This window comes from Gymnoscopelus microlampas, assembly GCF_963454915.1.
Source record: "Gymnoscopelus microlampas genome assembly, chromosome: 14".
NCBI classification, from domain to species: domain Eukaryota; kingdom Metazoa; phylum Chordata; class Actinopteri; order Myctophiformes; family Myctophidae; genus Gymnoscopelus; species Gymnoscopelus microlampas.
In genome coordinates, this window is record NC_139951.1 from 35,053,971 (window position 1) to 35,074,479 (window position 20,509).

At 43.7% G+C, this 20,509-nt stretch overlaps 3 protein-coding genes across 3 annotated transcripts in view; all 3 read right to left on the reverse strand.

Annotated features, from left to right (window-relative positions):
* Positions 1–1,434: 1,434 nt before the first annotated feature.
* Positions 1,435–5,060, reverse strand: LOC311060573 (pepsin A-like; the record flags this gene model as incomplete). The annotated part of the gene is given in 10 exon segments (XM_084078808.1): positions 1,435–1,572; positions 1,811–1,909; positions 2,322–2,463; positions 2,575–2,691; positions 2,844–3,016; positions 3,018–3,053; positions 3,723–3,841; positions 4,073–4,190; positions 4,563–4,710; positions 5,005–5,060. Coding segments are annotated over 10 exon segments (1,146 nt in total).
* Positions 5,061–8,706: 3,646 nt separating this feature from the next.
* Positions 8,707–9,210, reverse strand: LOC311060176 (thioredoxin, mitochondrial-like; the record flags this gene model as incomplete). The annotated part of the gene is made up of 1 exon (XM_084078308.1): positions 8,707–9,210. The coding sequence occupies exon 1, from the start codon at positions 9,196–9,198 to the stop codon at positions 8,707–8,709; it is 492 nt and encodes a 163-aa protein (XP_083934434.1). The 5' UTR covers positions 9,199–9,210.
* Positions 9,211–10,876: 1,666 nt separating this feature from the next.
* The window catches only part of pkd1b (polycystic kidney disease 1b), a gene marked incomplete at both ends in the record, with an annotated part of 42,846 nt that continues 33,213 nt past the window's right edge, over positions 10,877–20,509 (reverse strand). The window contains 11 exons of the mRNA XM_084078309.1: positions 10,877–11,800; positions 12,259–12,370; positions 13,565–13,767; positions 14,433–14,567; positions 14,921–15,025; positions 15,799–15,981; positions 16,232–16,409; positions 16,970–17,173; positions 17,673–17,935; positions 18,170–18,373; positions 19,262–19,464. Of these exons, the coding sequence (XP_083934435.1) occupies positions 10,877–11,800; positions 12,259–12,370; positions 13,565–13,767; positions 14,433–14,567; positions 14,921–15,025; positions 15,799–15,981; positions 16,232–16,409; positions 16,970–17,173; positions 17,673–17,935; positions 18,170–18,373; positions 19,262–19,464 (2,714 nt within the window). The remainder of the gene's footprint in view (positions 11,801–12,258; positions 12,371–13,564; positions 13,768–14,432; positions 14,568–14,920; positions 15,026–15,798; positions 15,982–16,231; positions 16,410–16,969; positions 17,174–17,672; positions 17,936–18,169; positions 18,374–19,261; positions 19,465–20,509) is intronic.

Below are 20,509 nucleotides of genomic sequence, written 5' to 3' on the forward strand. Positions count from 1 at the left end.
GGGGCCTACTTTCAAGGACAGTTATTGTCACATCACAAGTTTACAGGTGTGAAACAATGGGTGAAACGATTGCAGTTATAAAATATAATCATCATAGAGGAAGAAGTGATAATGCCTGTGTGGCGTCCCACGTAGCCAGAGTGATATAGCAGCAGGGCTCAGCACTCAGCCTGATGATGGAAAGTGTTCTGCCTTTTTCAGCACATCAAGTGTGGCCCATTTGAGGTCCTTGGTCATGTGTACTTGAACTTCAAGTGTTGAACAAGCTGCTATCATTTGCAGTCTCCTGGAAATTAGAAAATAGCCATAGACAAAACACAAGGAAAATGGTCAGATATGTGAAATGTTCCCAATATGAGCAGATCAGATGTATGAACACATAACGGTGCAGGGTTCAACTAATGACAATGAAATAAGGCAGCACAACAAGGAACTTGAAATTGCTGACCATCTCCACTGCGACACCGTCGATGCACAGGGGAGCAAGCTCTCTTCCCGGCCTCCTGTAGTCCATAATCAGCTCCTTGGTGTCCTTCATTGAGTGCGAGGTTGTTATCATGACACCATTGTGTCAGTGATTTGACCATAGTCTCTCTTTAAAAAATTTATCCCACGATATTGTAACCCCATTTTTTACACCCAGTGCCAATTGTCTATGTAATCCTGGGCACTACCTTCCCTCTGCCAACCTAGGGAGGCCAGGGCCGAGCTCATGCCTCCTTCAATGCATGAGAGCCAACTGACCTTCTTGTCACCTGACAGGGGAGAGTTTCCCTGGTTGGACGTAGCGCGTGGAAGGAACATTGTGAGCTTGTAGATCTGCTATTTTTATTTTGATACTGTACATTTCATACAACTTGTGAAATGGGATATTCTACATAATAAGTACTTTCTACTTTTGGTACATTATGTACATTTTAGTCTCGCGTAGCCAGACCCCACAGAAAATGAAAAACAGCGACCTCTGCTTTTTCTGGCAGAATCTGTTCTTGAGAGATTATGTACATTTAGATACCAATACGTTTGTACTTACACTCAAGTAAATGTTGAATTCCGGACTTTTACATATACCACCAGCCAGGGATGAAGTCATGAAGAGATGATGATCACATGTCTTGCCGGATGATTGTGTTTGTTTGCCATACACTTGAGTGCAATACATTTAAGTATGACATTGTGGCCTGTCAGTCTGTAAAGTCAGTCAGGCAGACAGACAGACAGTCAGTCTGTATTGATATAAACAAACACAAAAGCATCAAATCAGTTGCTTCTAGTCAATTTATTATTTAAAAAGACGTTTGATCTGCTAAAACAGGGACAGGTTTGTATCTCTTCAGGTGTTGCATTTTAATCACATTGCTACCTTCAGAAATAGTATTGCACATTATGTTGTTACATGGCTCTTGAATCAATCATCCAGGTGATCTGAGTGGATTATCTAGCCCTGGCCAGGCCAACCATGTTCTGGGCCCTGTTGAAGATGGAGTAGTACTGTCTGATGAAGACATCACCCAGGATCCACAGGCTGCTGCCTCCTCCTTGCATGCCAGTACGGCAGCCATAGTAACGAGACTGCAGGAGGAAATTAGAGTAGAGAGAGTGTGAATATACTGTCTGTATGTACAGCCAGATGCACACTTGTACATCCGAGAACACACACACACACACACACACACACACACACACACACACACACACACACACACACACACACACACACACACACACACACACACACACACACACACACACACACACACACACACACACACACACACACACACACACACACACACACACACGCCAATACCTGGCGGACATAGGCAGAGGCGGGCAGGGTAAATTCCTGTCCATGGATGTGGAAGGTGATATCAGGCATTTGAGAGATGTTGTTACAGTTGACAACAGACTGAAAAGAGAGAAATAAATCAGCATCTGTTTACTTTTGCATAAGCTGTAATATATCATATTATAGTATTAAAATCGAATCTCAGGATCCACATGGGAATAACATGGCTCTAATGTTGTGGATATCAGACTTCATGTGGCAATGCAGCCTGTGATGTCAGTCATCTCTGACGGCAGTTGTCAGTATGTGTCCATTGTAAAATTAAAGAAAAAATTGATTGAACACTTTATTAGCAGTTTCAAAACAGTACGGCAGTACAGGAAGAAAAAAAACGATGCTAAAAGGATAACACAAAAGGCCCGGCATCTAGCGCGCTATACAGAGCCACACCATAATATAGTGTGCTTCTGTCAAATAAAGTCATAGAACTGTGCCTGTTCATTCACCCCAAGGATTCCACGTTGCTACTTACATCCCCATTCTGGCTGCTAGCTCCCACCATGCGGTTGATGTTGGAGATGTCGTTCTGGGGACCAGCGATCAGGGAGGTTCCAGTGTCCACAATAGCTTGGCAACCGCCATTGCAGGCCACAACCTGGCCATTGACAGTAACACTAGAAAGGCATCAAGTTGAACATGCGTCTTAAGTTTTCGGCTGCATAATAATAATAATAATACACCTTGCTTCTTAATGGTGTATGTACCGATACATGATGTGCGTTTACCTGTCCACAGTGATCTGCCAGTAGAGGTCACGGGAGAGGGGGATCCAGGTAATCTGTCCATAGTAATGGTTGGGGTCAACACCACCAAAGGTCACCACACTGCCAGACTGAGAGTTACTACAGAAACACAGAGAGAGAGAGAGTTATGATAACACCCACCTCATTCCCTCAATCATATATTACTCGTATGTTACTTCTCAACATGTCTTGTACTTTCCAGAAATTATCCATCTTGTCTGCAACAAAAGGGGCTCTCACTGTCCTCTTACCCAGACAGGTAGACGGAGAACAGATCCTGGTTGACCAGACCCTCGTTCATCATGTTGTCAAAGACGGGCGTGGCGCCGGACGCAGACAGGCGAGGGTAGGCCAGACCCAGGATGCCATCAGCGCGCATATGCTGCATGAAGGGAGCCTCCGTCTGACTCAACCCAAAGATCTGACCCAAAGATCTGATTACGCACGGGGAGGCCTCCCACCTGAAAAACAGGCCACAAAGACAGTGTGTTTCAAGTAGACATCTGCAGGACAACTGAGAAGATTTTAAAGGTAGGGCAACAGATTAGGGACAACTTCGGATATTTATTACATACTAGTCCTTATCTGTGACAACAATATCAATTCCTTTTTTCATATAATTGCATGGAAATGACTTAAAATTCTGAAAAGGTAGAATGTAATTGAACAGTAATGACTCGCAAGTGGAGTAAGTAGCTGGTTGTACATAATGCATTGACAGTACTTGGTACAATATTGGCCTATAAATGTACATTGTAAATGTCTAACATTCACAAATGTCCCTGGATTTGTTTATACAGAGCTTGGGTGAGTTTGCCAGGTTGGACTTCTTCCACTCCTGACATCAGAGCCTCGAGTATGGGAAATGTAGGACCAGCATGGTCAAGCACCAATTTTCAAAATGTTTATAACATATTAGTGTTTATGAGAAATTTAATGTTTATGACAAATTATAACTAAGGTACCGTCTTTTCACATAGTTTGAATGTCCAGACATTTAAATTTCAAAATGGAAGAATCATTAGGTTTCAGTTTGAATGTCGCAAAATAATTCATCAAATCCCTACATATAGTGTAAAGAGAGACAGACAGCACCATTCATCTCACTTCCCAGTACTTTTATTCCTCACCGTCACAGTGTCATAACCCAGGATGCCAGTCATGCTGCCCGTTCCGTAGTGGATGTCGAGTGGCTGGCCATTGCGTCTGTAGGTGCTACTAGCACTAGGGTTAAACTTATCGTGGTTATCTGGAAACGGAGGCAAAAAAGGGTAAATGATGAGTGTTGACATTGTGGATCTTAGGTGTGTGTGTGTGTGTGTGTGTGTGTGTGTGTGTGTGTGTGTGTGTGTGTGTGTGTGTGTGTGTGTGTGTGTGTGTGTGTGTGTGTGTGTGTGTGTGTGTGTGTGTGTGTGTGTGTGTGTGTGTGTGTGTGTGTGTGTGCGTGCGTGCGTGCGTGCGAGATAGACATAGCACATACTGCAGGCAGCACTGTTGCAGTAGACAGAGGGTATCCACAGGTTGGAGGAGCCAGTGTCAAAGATGACTTTGAAGGACTGGGGTGGAGTTCCAATTGAGATGACTCCATAGTAAGCCAGCTGGAGAAGAAGAAGGGCACATCAGAGATACTTACTTTAACCAGCTTCATGCAATCATGTCGGCTATACATACAACAAAGGCAGTCTAGCCCATAGCAGATTAAGAAAACTATCGTCTTGGACAGAAAATTGTCATAGGTTCTTGACAGTCTAACTATAGACATTAACCCATTCAATCTGGGGACGCATCGTCATTTTATATTTCTTTGGCTATTCAAAAATCGTGAAAATGTGTGCAAATCTTTGAATATATATATATTTTTAAGCAGACATTTGTAACTCAAATATTTGCTTCTGGGGGTCTTTAGAACAAGATATTTTACAAATGTTGGCTTTAAAAATATATTTTTTTAATCACCAAAAGTTACTCACGTTAGCATCGTTGGTCATGGGCTCGTTGGCAGCAAAGCTCTGGTCAAACTTCATGGTGGGGTTGTAAGGATACTTCAGCCTGTACTCCTCCCACAAACCCTGCTCCTCCAGGACCTCCCTGGCCGTCTTACCTTTCTCCAGCTGGATCCTGTATGAGAGACCATTTCAATTCAGTCCTCTCCTTTAGAATTTGCGGACCCACACTTATTGACCAGTGATAATGATTTCTTGGCTCGTACAGTAATTCCCATCCGTCATATGTAACATAACTTTCTAACAAAATAATTTAGATATATTTGTAAAAGATTGATTAGATATTATGTTAAAGACATACTCACAAATTATGTATATATCACTTTTACCATTATATGTACATAAAGTTATGCAAATATATAGAAACATTTTATATAAAAAGGGTAAACAGTCAGAAAGAGTGACTTACTGGACAAGGCACTCAGACAGTGCCACCATGGCACACACAATAATGGCCCACTTCATTTTCACTGTTGTATCAACTGTGTGGTAAAAAGCAGATTTCAGTCAATCTGAACATCAAATGAATGTCAGTTTGATAAACAGCTATATGCCAGTATGCATTGAAAAATCCTTGAATGGACCCAGGCTTACCTCTGGACACTCGAACGCTGAGTAACCAGAGACAGGCCTGCGTCCTCTTTTATAAGAGTGGAGTGACATTATACCTTTCCGTTCTTATCACCCAGATAAAGTGCACACACACCATTTCCAATTTAAGTGATAAGTAATAGATGACCTCAAGACAAAGTCAATCATCTGATTAAAAAAAGGAAACCAAATGTTTGTAAAGGTCGAAGAGGGCAGAGATTGGAGAAATGTCCAGCTGTACACCTCCACTATATATATATATATATATATATATATATATATATATATATATATATATATATATATATATATATATTAGATGCTATATGTATACACAGCAGTGATATAGCTGACTATCATGAACCATTCAACAAATTATTCACACACACATATGATCTGAAATGTAAAGGTTTAGTGGCCTATAAAAATTAACAGTTAGTGTAAAAGTAAAGAAATAAGATGTATCCGGGCTGCGCCAGACTATACAAAGATTTTTTCAAACAGGAGACATCAGAACCAATGCGAAACAAACATGTATAACCGTTAAATTAGTTAATTTGTGGAATAGAACAGAGGCATAAACATGTGTGTACTGTGTACACGACCTTTCCTTTGTGGCTTTTTAATTTTGTGAACATGTAATGACTTTTGGGTATATATAATATACATATCGCATAGAAGAATACATGTTACATGTTACTATGTTTTGTTCAATTGTGTAATTTTAAAGGGATCAAATTATCATTGTAAAAACAATGGGCAATAGGCATAATACGCTTTTTTTGATCTTATGATACATGAATTTTGATTAGATTAATGATTAAAGGAGTAGTTTACCCAAACAATGACTTATTTTCTATCAATTACACACCCCATGAAGCATTGAATTCATGGAGATTTTTTTGTTTTTGTCACATTCCTGAGCCAATAATTTGATGGTAATATTAAAGATGTTAATGTATCCGGTAGGAGACATAAAGGAGACTCTCTGTGACCGCTGGTTATCAAATTATTGGCTTAGGAATGCAATAAAAAACAAAAAATCGCCATGAATTCAATGCTTCATGAGGTGTGTAATTGATAGAAAATAAGATTTTTTTTTGGGTGAACTACTCCTTTAATCATTTTCTTATTCTGGTTATTTTAAGGTGTATTTTGAGTTGCACTCAAAGTGACTTTAACTCATATCAAGTTGTATAAATACTGTAAAAAAAAAATGCAGCACACACTGATGCACAATCAGTTGTTTATTCTTATATCAGACTGGAAAATATCATTTTCGTTTGGTTAATAATCTTATCACCTTCAATAAATACAATTCCACAATTATTATCAGTGAGCACTCTGAGTACAGACTGTTTTCTTGTAAATGTGAAGTAGACTTGATAACAAACATAATTTCACTTCCAGATCATAGGGTCACACCAGAGTTACATAATAGAGAGACGCCACTGGGTTAGGACCCATTTGTGGGTCGTGGACCCATTCTTATGGGTCGTGAGTGAAAGAAAAAACTCCTGCACACTGTCTTCAAACGTTTTAATGGGAAAAACAACGTTTCGGTCTGTTAGACCTTCATCAGGTTTTTATGGGTTGTGAGTACATATCCCTTTATTTTTCGTTTGCTAAATATTTTTTTGAATTCTTATTTCTTGTTCCATGGTCAGATCACAAAGCAGCATAAATGCCACGCGGCCCTCACACCTACGTCGCACCACCTATCTGACCAATATGTCTCTCATATACAGTAGTGTCGGGGGCTTTGTCAGAGTACCCGTTAACCGTCTATCTGTGTCCCTTTTATGCCCATATAAGGAGATACCTGATGTCATTAGCATATGCCCATACCCTGTATATTGGTTGGATCGGTGGTTCTGGACAACCGCATATCCATATATGTCCATATATGCCCATATATGGACATGCCAGTGGGATTAGCGGTTCTTGACAACCGCGTATCTGAACGACTCAGTGGTGGGCACCGCACTCCCTCGAGTCCTTGCCGATGTGCGCGCCGAGTTTTAAGTCGGTCAGCGTCGGCCCCATATATGCACATGACCATATATGGGCATAGCTGTCGGATCTGTGGCTCTGGATAACCGGATCTCCATGAATGCCTATATATGGGCGTATGAGGTTTGATCATGGTTATGTCTGAGTCAGAGTGACATGGCCGTGACCAGCCAATCCTCCCAGTAGTCAAATCTAATATAGGCTATATGCTAATAGTTTTTGTAAACCTTTTTTAACAAACATTTCACGGATCAAGGTTAAATGTACTGTGCACGACTACAAGCCTAATGACTGAATTAATCAAGGAATACCATTGCTATACATGTCATATGATACAAATGTTATCTAACCTGGCGCTATAACTTAGCTGAGTGTGTTGCTAAGTTGAAAAATAAAGCTAATAACAATATAAACGTTGTATGCCAAAGAACACCAATAACTCCATACTAATCATATATCCCTCATATTACATCATATAAAGTACAGTACAGCTGTGTTGTTGTCCACCCTAAATAATCATAGCAAACTGTAACTCACTTACTCAGCCACTCTCGCAAGTGTGGAGCCATTACATTACAGATGATGGAAGGGATCAAAATGTTGCCAGGTGAAAGCAACACCTGAACAAAAAGGGGAATGGAATCCCACAAAGGGACACACCCATCGCTAGACTACAGACAAATAGAGAGGAGAGATAGAAAGGTCAGTATGAAAGAGGAACGGTACAGATCAGAAAGTAGTGAGTTCAGGGATGAGTGAGAGGGTTGTGCATCTGCAGGGATTGTGACAGGGCCGGTTTATTTTGGTTGGCTGTTTGTTTGGTAGGTTTGGTGCAGCAGGCCAGACTTGGGGTCAAAATGGAGGTCTGAAATATTCATTGTCCAATGAGATTGCTCACAAACGAGTCCAGCTGGTCATCATCTTTAAAGGAGAAATCCGGTCATTTTAAGTGTTATGTTTGATGTGTGTCAAATCACTTACCAACGTATAAATGAAAATCGCGTAAATCCACAGAGCCCCCTATCGACCCCCACCGTTGTCATTGTAGGAGGATATAGAATAGCCCAAATTCGCCTATTTTAACCAATGCAAAGTCTGTTTTTTTGCTTCTAGTACTCATTGTTGAGTCCCATGATAATGTAACAGGCGCTAAAACTCCCGACAAGCTAACGGCTAATAACAAACGAGCTAACGCTGGGGCTGCTTATCTCTCTGAATGGCAGCCCCAGGTTGCCAGGTCGGGAGAGAAACCAGCAACCAGCATTAGCTCGTTCTGTTATTAGCCGTTAGCTTGTCGGGAGTTTTAGCGCCTGTTACATTATCATGGGACTCAACAATGAGTACTAGAAGCAAAAAAACAGACTTTGCATTGGTTAAAATAGGCGAATTTGGGCTATTCTATATCCTCCTACAATGACAACGGTGGGGGTCGATAGGGGGCTCTGTGGATTTACGCGATTTTCATTTATACGTTGGTAAGTGATTTGACACACATCAAACATAACACTTAAAATGACCGGATTTCTCCTTTAAGCCCAACAAACCGGTCGATGACGCCACCTCCTCGCATGGCGATTACTGTGGGAACTGCAGACACCCCATATTCGATAGCCAAGTCTGTGTGATCGTCTATGTCAACCTTTGCCATGGCGATGCGGCCTTTCTGTTTTGCAACAGCCTTCTCTAACCTCGGCCCAAGGATCTTACAGGGACCACACCACTGGGCGTGAAAGTCGATTAACACAGGTAGATCACTGTTGATGACCCTATCTGTGAAATCCTCATGGTCTTGGATGTTGAAGGAGACCTCACGATGGAAAGTGTGGGGGAGGGAGCAAGGTAGCGAGCGTGATGGAGACAGGAAGTTGAGACGGGGTGCAGCCGACTGCAGCAACGTGGAGAAGGACATCGTTGAGTAGGTAGAGGACAGGACTGGGAGACAGCGGACATCTTTCACTCTGAAGGTCCAAACTCTACGGACAAGCAGCCTGTGAGCCATCGTGCTGTGTGTTATCGCCGTTCCTCCTGTCCACCCCGGACCCACGACTCTCTGTTCTTGAGGCCTTTGATGAGTTTATCATCCACGATAGCTGTGGGTGTGTAGTTTATCGAAATACCGGTACATTCTGACGGATGTTTGCCTCGCTATCAAAAGTATATTTTTAACTGAGAGTAGGCTCTAAATGGAAACTGCGTCAGCCATGACCATATATGAGTTCCACACGGCATCTGGACTAAAACATTGGGTAACCATGGCAACCTATAAAAAATATTACGGCATGCCCATAATAGGGACGCTAGGGTTCATTTGGTTAACAAACATTTCCCAATAGCCAACCACTTACTTACTGCAGCTGGATCACTCTTGCGTCGAACTCGAGCGGAGCCATAGGACCGGAGGGTTCGACGCTGAAGGACGGCCCAGAACCGTGGTGGTCAAGCTCCTTAGGTTCAAACACAAAAAGGAAATTCAAAGACAAAGAGGACCTCACTTTTGGAATGTCTTTCTGTAGAGACTGTACTAGCTTTAGCTCTTTGAAGAGACAATCACTGCACAGCAGTAAAATATATATTAATTTATTGTTATTTATCCACATGAATGTTGGAAGAAAATTTGAATGTTACAGTGAACTGACCTGATGACTGTAAACTGCTTTTCAACATTAATAACACAGATAACCAATAACAAGTTACCACTTGAATAATCAGGTATTAGGAAAACTCTCTAAACTCTATACCGGCATGTACTGTACATCCATTCACTTCCATGCAAATATAAATAAATACATACAAATATATCTTTGTATGTCTCTCTCTCTCACGCACGCACGCACGCACACACACACGCACACGCGCGCGCGCACACACACACACACACACACACACACACACACACACACACACACACACACACACACACACACACACACACACACACACACACACACACACACATTTTCCTTATTAATTAAGGGCAGTGGATAAAGATGAACTTGGGGTCAAACCAACCCAACTTTCCATAAGGCCACACACAAACACACACAAACACACACACACACACACACACACACACACACACTCAGGGTTGCATGCGGATCGCGCCAGCTAATCTGATAACCTCTCCATTGATCATGGGATTCTCTGCTGATGTCAGGTAGGGTCAGGCATATCCATGTATGGAGAGGGCTATGTCAGTTATGCCCAAATCTGGGACTATGATGTCAGTCCTGGACGTTTCTGTTATCTCCATACTGTATATATGGAGTTCCAGGAGGGGTTCTCTGATGTCAGACGCTTTACTGAATGACCTCAGACTGTCGCAGAACCGACCGGTGCTGCACCCTCTCCTCGAATTATAACAATCTCCCCCTTTTCTCTGTAAATAGCGACCAAGACGCTGCTTGCGTTGCTGATTTGCTGATATACATCTGCAGAAAGATATGCAATCATTACTTAAGTGTGCAATATTAGCATGAGAACACAAGCAATTAAACATTTCTCTTGAGCTATGTTTCAATAGCATTTGTTTAGTTTATTAGCATGTTGTAATAGAAAATAGAAACAATACATATCAAAATTATGACGCAAGTTATTGTGCAAGAAAAGTGTTTTAAGTGTGTTCAACGACTGTTAAAGCTCTACAGTTTATATTCATTGACTGTCCCTTTATCCCAGTCTTAATCGGTCTCTGGACCCTCAGACGTCCAGGCACTCCTCTTCACAGGGACCCCCTCACCGATGAGTCTCCTTCCCCCCTCTTCACTCCTGGGCCTGGCATTGATCATGGCCTCGATGTCTCCATCTCCACAACCAACAACTCTGCCTGGGCCCTGAGTGCCCCTCTGAGCCACGTCGGCCGAATGAGAGCTTCCAGAGTGCCAAGCTCTTCTTCTGGGGAACCTCTCCAATCCAGGGGCTCCGGCAGGACACATGCCTGGGCCAAAGCTTACGGGTGCAGGCTTGTCATCCTCAGAGTGGTAGGTAACTTTGGACGATTGAGGCTGGAGACATGTGGATTCAGAGTAGGAGCTTCTCATGCGGGGGAAGAGGCTTACGGCAGCAGGGGGTAAGGAGTTAAGGCTGGTGGGATTGAATAAAATCGAGGATGGGAGGGAGATGCGTGGTCCGGGGTAGAGCTCACCCACCTTCCTCTCTCCTGTTTCTCTAAATACCCCTTGTCCTCTGTCCATTTCCTGTGTCATCTCTGCTTTTCCCCCTCTCCCTCCACTTTTCCCCTGGACGCCATCCCATCTAATCCTCCTCCTCCTCCTGCTTTGAACCTCCTCTAGTTTCAACTCTAGACCGTAGAGGTCCTCAGTTATCTGGTTGACGCGGTCGAAGCGCGACAGCAGCCCGCTGACACAGGGGAGCAGGCGGTCGAGGTAGGGCTGCACGTCGAACGCAGAGTCGGATGCAGACGAGTCCTCGGACGTTACGGAGAGGGCAGAGGACGCCGGGCGGGGGGAATAAGAGAGGCAGGGGGAGGAGAGGGAGGGCGAACGGGAGGAGGTGAGACTCGACGTGGTGGTGCAGAGTTGTGACTCCCGAGAGGACCTGGAAGAGGACGCCTCCATGCCTTCAAACTTCACCCTATGCCTGAACTAGAAAGAGAAAAGGAGAGCGGTTTCAAATAGACATTACTCTAGTCGCCCCCCACCCAGTCACAAAATAAGCACATCTGCCAAAACAGCCGATCTACTGTATAAGCTCACAACATGTCGCTACGGGTTGTGAGCTTGGCTATTTTCAGCGAAGAGATTTGGTGCAGAGGGAAGAAATGGAGGGGACCAAATATAGACTCCTGGGGGACCCCGGTGAACGAAGTATACAGGTATAGGGCTTAAGTGCTTAATGCTTTAAAGTCGACCATACCAGCTCTGACGAAAAAAGATAGTAATTTTGTATTTTAACCCATTAAATCCTGGAAAGCATCTGTGTCATTTTAGATTTAGCTATATAGCAACATACGTTTTTCAGAAAAGTGTTTTGGATTTAGAATCGGCCTCGGGTCTAATTGGGTTAAAAACAAAATGCCAGACGCCAGAGAGTTAACGCCTACCTCTTTAGCCTTGGTAAGTCCCATCCACAGCTTGAGTCTCTTCATGAAGAACTCCACCATCTCGTAGTCCTGAGGTTCCATGGCTGGCCGGTAAATGTCCGCCTGCACAGCCCTAAGGGACACACCAATCAATTCCAATCAATCATTTGGTACTGACATGGTCACAAACAAAGACAACTACTGTATATTGAAGTCACCTTGAAATTCAGGCCCCAAGATGAAACCAGTTTAGAACCACCTCTTTGGTATCAAAATGTACTTAAAAGTACCAAAAGTATAAGAACTCATTATGCAAAATGTCCCATTCTCCCACGTTTGGATATGTATGTATGAAAATAGCAGATCTACAAGCTCACAATATAGGGCTGAAGTGGTTAATGTATGTGTTGTAATAATAATCACAATCTACAAAGTAACTAGTAAATAAAGTTTTCAAATAATTGTAGTGTAGTAAAAGTATAATGTGTGCAGATGCAGTGAGAACATCAGGCCATTAGCGGCAACAGCAGTAGCCTTGGCTCAGTTGAGATGTGATGATCCAGCACAGACACAGCTTTGTCAGATGTAAGGACCCCCTTCTTACTTGGATAAAAGGTTGGGAACCACACTGAAACTTCAAGAACTGAAGATTAACATTACTGTCATCGAAGAACGACACTGGTGAATTGGTTAATTGGTTATTATTTCCCGACAATTATGCAGCCATTTTGTAGCGTTCCGCTTTAGCTCCTTTGCACCTGGATAAACTCCAGTGTGAATTGTACCACATCGTCCGCTGCAACAACTGTGTGTGCTTGGTTTCTGAATTTCTTCCACTTCGAAATAAGCAGCCAACCTCGCTTGCGGTGCCAGCTGGCACAGCAACAGGGTGGAACTTCAGCCTGTGCAGATTGGTCAACTGCTGCTTTATCCCTAGGGAAGATATGGCAGCTGTCCAATCAGGGCAAGCTCATCATCTTCTATGTCCTTTTGATAACCCCCTTACCCAGGGCAAATAAACTGGGTATATGTGGTAAAGAATAATCTCTTATTTTAAAATAATATGAAAATGTGCTTGTTTGGGGTTTAGCAAAGGAAGATGGAACCAGGAATCCCATCACAAATAAATGGACAGCTTTGTGAATTGATCATGATTAGGACTTTACAGCAGTGCTTAAATGACTGTGACAAACATGTAGAGCATGTAACTCTATATTTGCATATCACCAGTGGGGTCTTAGAACAAGAGTGGTGCAGAAAGGGTGCCTCCCACAAGGATATTAGGACAAGGCTGAACACCAGTCCTGAAATACACAGGCATATTTACCTGTATGCACGAAAGAGAATAGCTCCACAGAGTCTGATCATCAGCCAGAGCCCTCCACCCATCAGCAGTAGACCGTAGAGGGGTCCCAGGACTGGGTGGGCCCTGCACAGTCCCCGTAGAACCACTCTACCACGCAGGAGAGACAGCACCGACACCCCTGCCTGGGGTACTGTACTGAAACCATCCACTGAACCAGAGAAGAGCTGATAGCGCAACAGAACAGGCAAGCAAATAAGTCAGAGGTATTTAACCACTTTCAACTCGGCGTCCTTATTTTGAGCATGTCATTATAAGCAAACATTTCCCCCCCAAAAAATACCACAAATCTGTAACAACATTCAAAGAAATTCAATACATAAATCCGAAAAACTTTAAAAGGTTCAAAAATAGCTCACAATGCATCACGTATGTAATATATGTAGATGTGCTATCTTTTGATATTTGTCAAAGTGATGTTTAATTGGCCAATGAGCAAGGGCTCATGTTCAATCTTCAAAGTTGTTCAGTCCGCGGACCCCTTAGCTGAGAAAGAGATGAAGCAGGGACCCCCGCCACATAAACCTTTTCATATATTTCATAGATAGCTTTATAGAATTGTTTGACACACATTATCTTTTCTATTAATATGTTGGATTCATGCTAATGTGTATTTTCAGACCTTTTAAACACTCAACATTTAGTCTCACAACAGCTCGCAGCGCGAGGCGTTGAGAGCTTGTAGATCTGCTATTTCAGCTAATGTTCCCCATCACACAAAGATTTGGCGGGCCCCCTGTAGTAACGCTAAGGACCCCCTAGGGGTCCCGGACCCCCTGTTGAAGACCCCTGTTCTATCCGGGTGTATCCGACTCTGTTAGTTTTGTCATACCATGGTTCCGCAGTGCGAACAGAGCAGCAGCATTAACAGCAGTAGGATGATGACGCCCCACAGCTCCCGCCAGGCTCTCTGTAGCACGGTGCCTATCACCACCCACCTCCGCACGAACCTCAGGGTCCCCAGCAGCTGCAACACAACAACAACAGAACCAGAACCGCACTACTCACTGGTCACTGGTTGGAATGGAGCAACACTAGACTGAGCAGTGGTGGAAGACGTTCTCCGATTACTTAACCCATTAAGACCGGGAAAGCATCTGTCATTTTAGATTTTAACCACTTTAACCATTATCTTATACTTTGGCTATTCTAAAAATAGCAGATATACAAGCTCATAGCACGGCACCGCTATCTTTTGAGAAATCACTATGAGTGCTATGAGCTTGCAGATCTGCTATTTTTGAATAGCCAAAGAAATCTAAAATGACACAGATGCGTTCCCTGGATGTACTTCCACCGTTGAGTGACTGATGACTCTACCTTTAATATAAGCAGGGCAAGGATCACGGCTGCCAACTGAGACGACGTCACGGCCAGACGAGAGGCGCTGTGAAAGTCAACAAAGCTCTCCGGATGGGACCGAACCTGTACAGATACAGGACAGTAACTGTATGTTAACAATGGCTGTCAAATGATTGTTTTTTTGTGGTTAAATAGAACATAATAGCAAGTGGAGGTGAAATAAAGTGGCCATTTTGCTCCAACTTTATTCTCAGAGGCATGGAGTAAGGGCAAAACTTTATTTATAAAATGCTTTTCAAAACCGCGTTACGAAGTGCTTCATGACTGCAAGGTAAAATACAGCCATATTAATTTAAGGAGAAAACAACAAACGCAGAGTAAAAATCAAGGGTAAAAATAAACATAAATAAAAACAAATGACGACAAACAGGAAAAAGTATACAAGGAAATAATCACAGATACAATAGGCAATGAAAACTATGAAAAGGTCTTGACAAACTTTTATGTCAAGGCCTTTTCGTAGTTTAGGAAGTGATTTAAAAGATGACACTGACTTTGCTAGCCTTGTGGATACTCAGTTAGGGCATTTCAGATCCATAGATAACCGGACTGCAAAAGCTCGACCATCCCAGGTGATGAGGTGAGTTTATGGAATAACCAAGGCAGACGTATCTGAGGAGCTCTTTCTGGCAGAAACCTTGTATCTCCATTTTTCAACTTTTTGTGTTTTGTGACTAAATGATAACTACATTGGATCTATTGAACACACATGTTCTTTTTTACGTTTCCTTTGGACATACCAGTTATCGCCCCACAGCAGCAACTTCTAAAATGTAACTGGGAGCCTGCGGTCAATATGGTCGATTGATGCATTTGAACCTATTTCACAGTTTTACCTGGAGGACACAGGAAGAGGCCTGGGACAGGAAGCAGAGCTCCAGTGAGGCTGTTACCAGGGACAGCAATGCCAAGAGGAGCTGGAACCAGTGCCAGCCTTGACAGGCATACTGGGCACGCTCAGAAGCCATGGCCCGCAGCTCCCCAAAACAGAAAACCAGAGCCGAGAGAAGGAGGAGAACCTGTAAGAACAAGGCAAGTTACATAGAATACAAAATGCACTTAACTACATTAGTCCAATTTCTAGGTCCTTATTTTCGGCATAAGTCATTATAGTCAACATTTTCCAGGCAATCTGCAGGCTCACAACATTTGACGTTGTGAGCCTGTAGATCGGCTATTTTCAAATAGCCGAAGTATAAAACAAAGCTTAAGTGGTTAATGTTAATGTCATAACATTCAAACGTTTAAAACAATATCTGAAATTGTTACCGCAAGTGCGCTCTGAAGGGTTGGTCCCGAGGAAGATGGAGGGATGAGGAGCGGACGGATAGAAAGGGAAGAGGAAATGACTGCATGTGTCTGAGCCCTCTCCAGTCGTACAGACATACACACAAACAGAGTGGACACCCTGTGGTAGTGTGTGAAGTCAACGGATAGAGTCTTCAACCTAAAAGGAACGACACAAACTACGTTTGTGACTGGGCAAATTGTCTCTGCAGCATTAGCTTACTGATGAAGGACGTTTTAATGGAGAGCTTGAAGAATGCACTGTGTTTCTATCTCTGAAAGAGCTTAATAGGCGATAATTTTTCAATGCTTTTCAATAATGAGAAGTTGCTGGAGTAGAACTGAATGAATAATGATATTACTTTGCGATGCGAAAGTGTGGTCTAGCCAACACCAACTCGGGACTCCTGAATCGCTGCCCTCCGCACTCTCCTATCTAACATCAGGATCTTGAGCTCTACAGTGTTAGTGCATCTAAGTAGGTGGTGCGCTTCTTGCTTTTCCCTGGCTTTGCCCTGGGTTGGCTTGGCTCACATAGTGTTAGTTTGCTTACCACTAGTTCCGGGTGCCTGACGCAGTGCCCTGTGACCCGTGGCAGGTCCCCGTCATAGAGGACCACATTTCTGATGTGGTCCGTCCATGTGACACCTAGTGCCATTGAATACAGATAGCCTGGCGATCTGTATAGTAGTATTTATACAGTGTAGTGAATCCACTCACCGTGTTTTGGTCCTGCCTGTTATGTTCAGCCCAGCCAAGACGTGATGAGTCATCTCACTGCTGTTTCCCAGAAAAACTGTCTGTGGACCTTCAATGAAAGAGGATGTGTACTGGAGTCTTGGCACACCTGAAAGATGGAACGTGGAGTTCTGGTGGAGGTGTGGCACCAAGGTCTGGCCCATCCACTGCCATGCATCTGACCAGCTGCAAGAGCAAACATTAACATCAGACAGAGCATGTGGAGGTACAGTATGCGTGTTCGTGTTCGTGTGAGTGTGTGTGTGTGTGTGTGTGTGTGTGTGTGTGTGTGTGTGTGTGTGTGTGTGTGTGTGTGTGTGTGTGTGTGTGTGTGTGTGTGTGTGTGTGTTGGTGTGTGTTGTCCTCAATTGGATTTTACTGAAATCCAACTGACTTTTATTGATCAGAGATCAAAGTGTGCGTGTGTGTGTGCATGCGTGCGTGCGTGCGTACGTGTGTCCATGCATGTAGACAAGCATTTCTACATTCAGACCAACAACCAGCCCACGTGTATTCCCTTTGATAAATGCCATGCTCTTGAATGAAAACCTTGTTAACTCAGGATTGGTTTTGAGATCCTCTGGTCCATGAAAACAATGGACATTTTCCACAAAAAACATTAAGTGGGAACCTGTTGAGACAGGTGAGGTTGGGGTTGCCACTGGGTGCTGTGTGAAGGGAGTACCTGTTGAGACAGGTGAGGTTGGGGGTGCCACTGGGTGACTTGTGAAGGGAGTACCTGTTGAGACAGGTGAGGTTGGGGGTGCCACTGGGTGACTTGTGAAGGGAGTACCTGTTGAGACAGGTGAGGTTGGGGGTGCCACTGGGTGCCGTGTGAAGGGAGCGTCTGAGAGCAGAGTGCAGCAGTCTGCCCTGCCGATCCTCCACGATGCCCTGGTAGTTCATCATCAACATCAGCAGGAGGAAACACAGCTGGGACACACAGTGCTACACAACGGAACAGTACAGGAATGAGATAGAGACAGAGAGAGACAGAGAGAGAGAGAGAGAGAGAAATTTAAACAGACGGGCCGGGATACTCCTTTTATGACTGACAACATTCATCGGAAGGTTACTAGATCGATCCAATCTGCGCGTCAACTGTCAAGGGTTAGAGCACACACTCAAGGGTCAAGGGTTAGAGCACACACTCTACGGTGAATACGCCTCTGGTTCATATACCTTCATGAGGGACCTCAGTGCTCGGACCTTGCGGGCTTCCTGCTTGGCCTGCAGCAGCCCGTAACCACACGGTGGATGCACCGTCCCTCCCTGCGCCTCCTGAGCTGTTCTTCTCACTGTTGTCTCCTGCTGGGCCAGCAGGTCCTCCACCTCCTGATCCACAGGCCGCCACAACAGCGTGGAGAACAAAGCTTGCACAAAAACCTGACCAAAGGAGAATGGATGGACAGATGGAAGAAGAATTTTGGCTTTTTTTTACGTTTTGTTTATTCGTTTTTGTTCTTTTACATACTCATAGGTAGTATAGACATTTACTGAAGCAAATAGGAAAATAAACAGAGTATCTCCAAACAGTAGACCAGTCGTCATTTGAAGGACATTGTCGTTAGAGAACTGCTACTGAAAATAGTTGAACTGCTCTCCATGGTTAACCCATTTAGACCGGGAACCCCTACGTTACTATACCTTTCAATCCAGGAACCCCTTTTGGGGTTGTTGTTGCTATGTACAGTATATAGCAACATCATGTTTTTTTAATTTTTTAATAAATATTTGAAGTTTTTCAGAAAACTTAGGTCACGATTTACAAGGTGCTTTTAGAATCGGCCTCAGGTCTAAATAGTTAAAGCTATTTGACTTATTTTAATTAATAAAACATTATTTTAACTAATCTGTATACTGTAGTAGAGTAAGTTAATACAACATCATATTTAGTGGTTGGAGGTGGTCTCCCAACTCTTCCATTCAGAAGAGGTACTTATTTTAGCTTTAACTAATCTAAAATAACCTACAGGCACATGAATTGGAAGGATATCTACTCCAAGGAAAAGCAGTGAGCCATTATAAATCAACAAGTCATTGTTAACCCATTAAAACCGGCAAATCTGTGTCATTTTAGATTTTTCCATTGGCCATTCAAAAATAGCAGATATACAAGCTCACAGCGCGTCACTTTGTGCCGCGCTGCAAGCTTGTATATCTGCTATTTTTGAAAAATCTTGAAAGAGTGAGAACTACTGATTCAGAAGCCATTTGTAGAATCGGCCTCATGTCTTAATGGGTTAATGGCAGGGACTGGGTGTCTGAGCTAACCTTGAGTGGCTCCAGCAGGAGAGCAGAGGTGAGGAAGGCAGATAGGGCTGATATGAGCCACATCAGAACCACCGCTCTGGAGAAGAGTCGGCCATAGAGGCCTACCACGGTCAGGCAGAGCCCCAGCAGCACAGCCACCAGGGAGTAAATTACACACGCTGCCCAGGGAGGGAGCAGCCAGCTGGGCCGGCCTCGGGCCACACCTAGGGGTGGGGGCGGATCAGAGAGACATTATTCAAATGGGGTCTGCTGCAGGACAAAGATATGGTAGCATCACGAAATTACCATACATCTTGTGGTATATGTCATAACCAGGGATAGTGTTGCATCAGCCAGCCAGCGGCGGACTGGCCGTTTGGCGCGTAGACATATAAAGGTAGACGCCTCCTCTGGCTCTGAAGCGTGTGCATCTCGGACGCACTTCCGCTTTAGTGTCATAGTAACATGACACACTGTCTGTATAAGTGTCCTATCCGTCCTGTCTGTATAAGTGTCCTATCCGTCCTGTCTGTATAAGTGTCCTATCCGTCCTGTCTGTGTAAGTGTCCTATCTGTCCTGTCTGTGTAAGTGTCCTATCCGTCCTGTCTGTGTAAGTGTCCTATCCGTCCTGTGTCCTAACTCTCCCAGAGTCTCTGGGAGAGTTATTGCTGCTGCTTAGGCTGGGACGGTGAGAGACGGAGCCAGCACTTGCTGTTTGGAAGGACCAACGGTTTCAGAGAACCAAGAAATCACAGATATCTGTATCTGTCGGCCCACAGGTCTGAGAAAGAAGAAGAAATACGAGGAGATTGTTATGCATTGGCTTCCCTGATTGGCCAACCCAAACCGTCGTCTTCACAGATTGGCGGAGTGTCACGTCACGTTTGAGCCATTAAGCCAGTTTAGGTCCCTGATTGGTTCTCCAGACACATTGCTCCGCCTCTATCCTGATTGCTGTGGTTGTCAAAAGTTCCTTAATTCATCTTTCCCACTTCACTTGCTATCAAGCTGAAACATACACTGGAAGTATTGTTTTTGTTTGGGGCAGCGGTTTGGACTGCAATGGTGCCTGTGCAAATCGGCGTTGTTAGAGGCAATGATTTGTGTTCTGTGTGACATCAGGCAAATGTAAGTATTAAAGGGATGTAGGATCTAGTAACATCAGTGTTCATCTGTGATTTTGTATTATCAACTATTACTAAGTGAAATGGGGAAGCGGCAGAAAGGAAGTAGGTCGGTGAAACTGGAAGAGATAAAGGAGAGAAGGG